At 54.7% G+C, this 5,000-nt stretch overlaps 1 protein-coding gene across 2 annotated transcripts in view; it reads left to right on the forward strand.

Annotated features, from left to right (window-relative positions):
• The first annotated feature begins 846 nt into the window (after positions 1–846).
• The window catches only part of SALL1 (spalt like transcription factor 1), a 16,087-nt gene continuing 11,933 nt past the window's right edge, over positions 847–5,000 (forward strand). The window contains exons 1-2 of one of the 2 annotated variants that reach the window (XM_042027518.1): positions 847–1,167; positions 1,260–1,352. In XM_042027518.1, the coding sequence (XP_041883452.1) occupies positions 1,277–1,352 (76 nt within the window). In that variant the 5' untranslated portion in view covers positions 847–1,167; positions 1,260–1,276. The remainder of the gene's footprint in view (positions 1,168–1,259; positions 1,353–5,000) is intronic. The other variant, XM_042027519.1, reaches the window with a different exon arrangement.

A 5,000-nucleotide genomic window follows, 5' to 3' on the forward strand; every position in this document is an offset into this window, starting at 1 on the left:
GCGGCACCGCGGGCCGGGCCGGGCCGTTCCGCTCCGGGCCGTTCCGCTCCGCGCTCCGCCGCCGGGCTCGGCGCGGCCGGGGGCGCCTCCGGCGGGCAGATGCGCGTCGCTCCCACGTCCAAGAGGGAAACAAAAGTCAGGAAGGCCCCGGGGGGGGGGGGGGCGAGGGAGCGGAGCGGGGACGCGGAGCGGGACGAGGCACCCGCCCCCGGCCGCGGCCCCGCCGCCGTTCGCACCGGGCTCCCCGGGCGGACTGACGGCGAGTGCAGCCAACCCGCGCGGCGCGGGGGCGGAGCGGCCGCTTGGTCCGCCCGCCGCTCCCAGCGGCGCCCTAATTGTCCTGGGAATGTGTGAGGTAAAAAACAAACCCTTCCTATTTTCAGCACCCCTCGGGCCGTGATATATGGAAAGAGAAGTGGAGGGGGGGTGGGAGAGAGAGACCTGGGAGAGGGCGAAATGGATCTTTATTTGTAAATGAGGGGACAAGAGGAAAGGAAAAGAAAAAAAAAAAAAAAAGCAAGAAGAAAAAACATACACCCGAAACTTTTTTGCAGCAGCGGGACGGAGCGAGCGGCAGCGCGCGGGGCCGGCGGCCGGAGCGGGACCGGGCTCTCCCCGGCAGGCACTTGCCGGGTGCGGGGCCGACCCTCCGGGGCCGCTGCTCCCCGCCGGCCGCCCCAGCCGTGCGTCCTCCCCCGATCGATTATTGCTCACCCTGCCCTCCCTCCACCGGTTCGGGTTGCGGGCGAGGCGGGGGGAGTTTAAAAAAAAAAAAAGGGGGAAAAAAAAAAAAGTGAAACGCAGCGCAGAACTGCGGGAAGGAGGGAGGGAGGCGCGGGGAGCCCGTCGGGGCTGGAGGAAGGGGCGAAGGGAGACACATTCCTATAGTAACCGGGATGGCGCGATGCAGCTCCAGCTGGTTGCTAAGAGGGTTAAACTGTATCCAAACAGCTTTGGGGAAATCCAGCCCCTTCTCCTGCCACATGGATCGACTCATTGGGTGGGAGCGGCGGAGAGACAAGGGTCTCCAGCAAATCAGCGCCTAATTGATTAAGGCGAGCTGGTTTGAATAGAGCTGGCCATGTGCCAATCGCCTTTCAAAGAGCCCCTCTATGATTAATCGCAATGCATTATTGATAATCATAATTATAGCAGGACACATGCGCGGTGCGCGGAGGATCGGGGAGGCTGGGGGGGGGAGGCTCGATTTCCGTAATTTTGAGAAGATTTTTTTTTAGTAATTTTTTATTCTGCCCCAGCTGATGTTTGAGCCAGCATGTCGCGGAGGAAGCAGGCGAAGCCTCAGCATTTCCAATCCGATCCCGATCTGGCCTTGTTATCCCAGCGAAATGGTGAGTTCTTCTCCTCTCCCTCGCACACATTTTAACACAAACACACACAAAATAAATGAACTTACCTTGTGGGGAGTCGGGACCGCGCCGGGCAGCGGTGCGGGACAACAGGATCTCCCGGAGTTACATGCGGGGGGGTCTTTCTGAGGTTTTGGTCCAAGTTCTTGGGGTTTATCTTATTTTTTTAACTCAGCGTTTTGTTTCGTCTGTTTCTTAACGAAACTCCAAACTCTTTCCGTTTTTTGATGTTTTCCCTCCGCCCTCTCCCAGCGGGGCGGTCTGGCATCCTGAGCCCGCGGGATGGATCCGCGGGATGGATCCGCGCCCCCCGCGTCTCTCTCCGCGCCCCGCGGAGCTGGGAAACAAAGTGGGGCTGCGGTGGGGCGGCTGATCCCGTAGCCCCGCGGGACGGATGCCCCGTCCGGCCACACACGCTGCCCGCGCCGTTCCCCCGAAAGGGCCGGAAAATCCCCCCCGGGCACCCACTTTCTCGCCCGCCCCCCCCACCCCCCCGCGGACCCCAGCGCTCCCGCACCCCCTGCTCCCCCGCAGTCCCGCCGGGCGGAGGACGCTGCCCCGCAGTCCCGGCCTCCGGCTGCACCAAAGGCTTCCTGGAGGCGGAAAAGTTGCCGCCGCCGGGCCGGGCAGCCGGGGGATCGCCCCGTCCCGGGAGCCGCCGCCGCCGCGCCGGGCTCCGCGCAGCCGCCGCGCCTCAGAGGGGGCTCTGCGGCCGCAGCGCGGAGGTTCCGGGCAGCGGGGAGCCGATTTGCTTTCCCTAAGGTTGTGTTTTATTTTTATTTTTTCTCCGTCTCCCGCTTCCCTCCGAGCCGGTAAGCGAGGGATAAACGCTGGCTTTGTGTCCGCCAGGATTTGCAGAGGGAGCGTGTGAAGTATCTTTTTTTTTCTTTCTTTCTTACTCCCTTTTTCCCTCCCCTCCGGAACAGGGGGATTTCGTAGGAGTTCGGCACAGCCCCGCGGGCGGCGGAGGGGACGTGCCTCTGCCCGTACCTGTGCTGGGATGCGGGGCGACAAGTGGTCCGCTCGAGGCAGCGTCCTCTCTGCCCCTGCCAGCGCAGGCTCCGGCCCCCCGGAGGCCATGCGGAGGGCGAGGGCCGGGGGGCCGCGGGGGGACTCGCCGGCCGCGGGCGCGGATGGCGCCGCGGCGCAGAAGCGCTTCAGGCGGGCAGGTAAGGGAGGACCGGGTGCGGCGGAGCCCCTGCGCCTCCCGGCCCGTCCCCGCCGCTCGGAAGCACCGAGCGCTTCCCGCGGCAACTTCTCGGGGAAGCGGCGGCGCGGGACCCTCCGCTGCCGCGGCCGCTCCGCGCCCGGCGGTGCCGGCAGCGCTGGGCCCGCCGAGCTGCCGTCCGGCCCCCGCCGCGGCCGTGCCCGCGCCTCTCGGCTGCTCCGGGGGACCGCCGGGGACAGGGTCCCGGGCTCCACGCGGGGAAACGGGGCGGAATGTTTGCGGGATGTTGTGCTTCGCTGTGAGCATTTTCCCGGCGTCCGAAATCCCCGGGATGCCCTTCTCGTACACCAGCAAATAGATCAGCACTCGCTCCGCGGAGCTTTGCGAAACATTTCTTAAAAATCATTTGGGTCCTGAGAGTCGATTTTGGGTTTTTAACTGAGTTTTGTGAGCTTTGAATGTACTCGAGCTTTGCCGTTTCCTCAGCATAACCCCCTTTCCCATCTCAGTAAACATATTTATTTTTCTTACGATATTATTCCCACTTCCGCTTGAAGTTTGGAGTAGGAGTTGGAGAAGCGTTAGGTTTTTAGTTGTCTTTCATCGGCCTCCTGTGAAAGAATTTGGAACTTCTTAAACTGAGCAGAGAAAAGAAAAGCAGAGAGGGATTTTTTACATCTTCACTTCGTATGATTGCATCTTTTGACATTTGCTATATTTTTTGTTTGTTTTTAGTAGGTGGAACAGGTCAAAAACACTTCCAAGTATCTTTTTTTAAAGTAGCCGTTTTCTCTGTTTTTAGTCTTTTGATCTGATTTTGCACATCGTTTTCAAATAAGTACAGTGGGAGTGTGAGAAAGGAATGTTAACTGAGCAGCTTTCCTGCCTGTTGCTAAAGGATGTCCTTGAAGTAAGTTGGATATTGCCTGAAATGATGGCATGGAAGTGAAGCTTTTGTTTAGTTTGGGTGGCTATCGTAAGTTAAAGAAGCGAATAACGAAGTTTATTCTCTTTTAAAAATATCGACCAGTTTCCTAGGAAAAGCAGTGTGCTCTACTATAAAATCTGTAGGAGCCTTCCCCTTTCCTTCTCTAGTCCTGGTGTTAGGTTATGGCTGGTTTACATGGTTGGACGACAAGTTTTGGGTAAGTTGCCCAGAAGGTGTGCTTTGTGATGGTGCTTCAGGGTTCAGAACGCTCTGGTACCATTAGCATAGAGCTACCCCCCTCCTTTCCGGGGTCCCCGGCCCTGGCAGCAGCTTCTCACTTGAGCAAGACAGGGTGGGTGAACTACGGCGGGGACGAGTTTGCGTTATGTGCCTGTGAAATTGCAAAACAAAACTTCGAAATTCCAAGTGCTTCTTTCTTCTCCTTCCACACTGTGAATTCAGGTTTGCTAATCCATGTGCAGCTTGCGCAGGGTGCAGGCGAGGGGAGCATCGCTGGCTCTTCAGACACTTGCACTAAGGTACTGCTGGGCAGTATTTTGAGCAAATCAATAGAGTGGCTCCGTGAAAATTTCTCGCATCTGATTTGAATTCTGGTTTGTTAAAACTTTCTGCTATGGTTTCATATCTAAAGATCAATAGGGGAAAAAAGTTCCTCAGACTGCAACAGCATGTTTTGGTTTGGCTTTTTTTTTTTTTTTTTATCGTGCTCTCTCCTTTTTTTTTTTTTTTTTAAGTTCAAAGCTCATGAGTGCACTCCCACCAGGAAGACTTTCCACTTAAAATGTATTTCTGGTGCAATCAATGGATAAGTAAGTTTACCCTTGTAAAATCCTGTGTATGTGCACATTTGATAAAGTTCATATTGGAGTAACCAGAGCAGCTCTCAGATTAATAGCAAAAATTACTTGCAGCGTAAATTATATTCAACAAGTAACTAATTACTGGTAGGAAGGGGGTAGGAGATTGTGGGATTATTTCCTTTTGTTAATAATTCCAGCCACTTTCATGACATTTTAGATTTTTTTTTTTGGTTTCTTGGAATTACATTCCCAGTTGTAAAAGAACATTCTTGGGGTGTAGTATTCTAAGGCAAAAGTTATATTGGAGAAATAAACCATCTAGACTTTGACAAAGAGAAAATATTTTCTTCCCTTCCATATAAAGGCTCATCAGAACCAGTGCCTTTTCATGTCAGTAATGGATTTTGGTGAATTCCTGCTGCAGCATTATGATCATCCACATAATTGTTACTGGGCCCATGAAATAAATGAAATTATGGCTGCTTTCCTCAGTAAGATCCGGAAGACAGGATGCTTAGGAGACAGAATTGCTCAGTTAGGCTGCTTTTAGTTCGTTACATAATTAGGCCTTTTTGTGAGGTAGCTGCAGTTTGTGGGTTCAGGATACAGACACTTACGGTTTTTTCCAAAGGTGAGCCCAGGGTGTAGAGGGCCTTCTGAAATATCACTTATGCAGATGAAATTCAGAAATAATTACTGAAACCCATATGGTG

This window comes from Corvus kubaryi, unplaced genomic scaffold (assembly GCF_017639235.1).
Source record: "Corvus kubaryi isolate FWS band 111438036 unplaced genomic scaffold, C.kubaryi_AGA036_p1.0 37300, whole genome shotgun sequence".
In the NCBI taxonomy this organism is placed as follows: domain Eukaryota; kingdom Metazoa; phylum Chordata; class Aves; order Passeriformes; family Corvidae; genus Corvus; species Corvus kubaryi.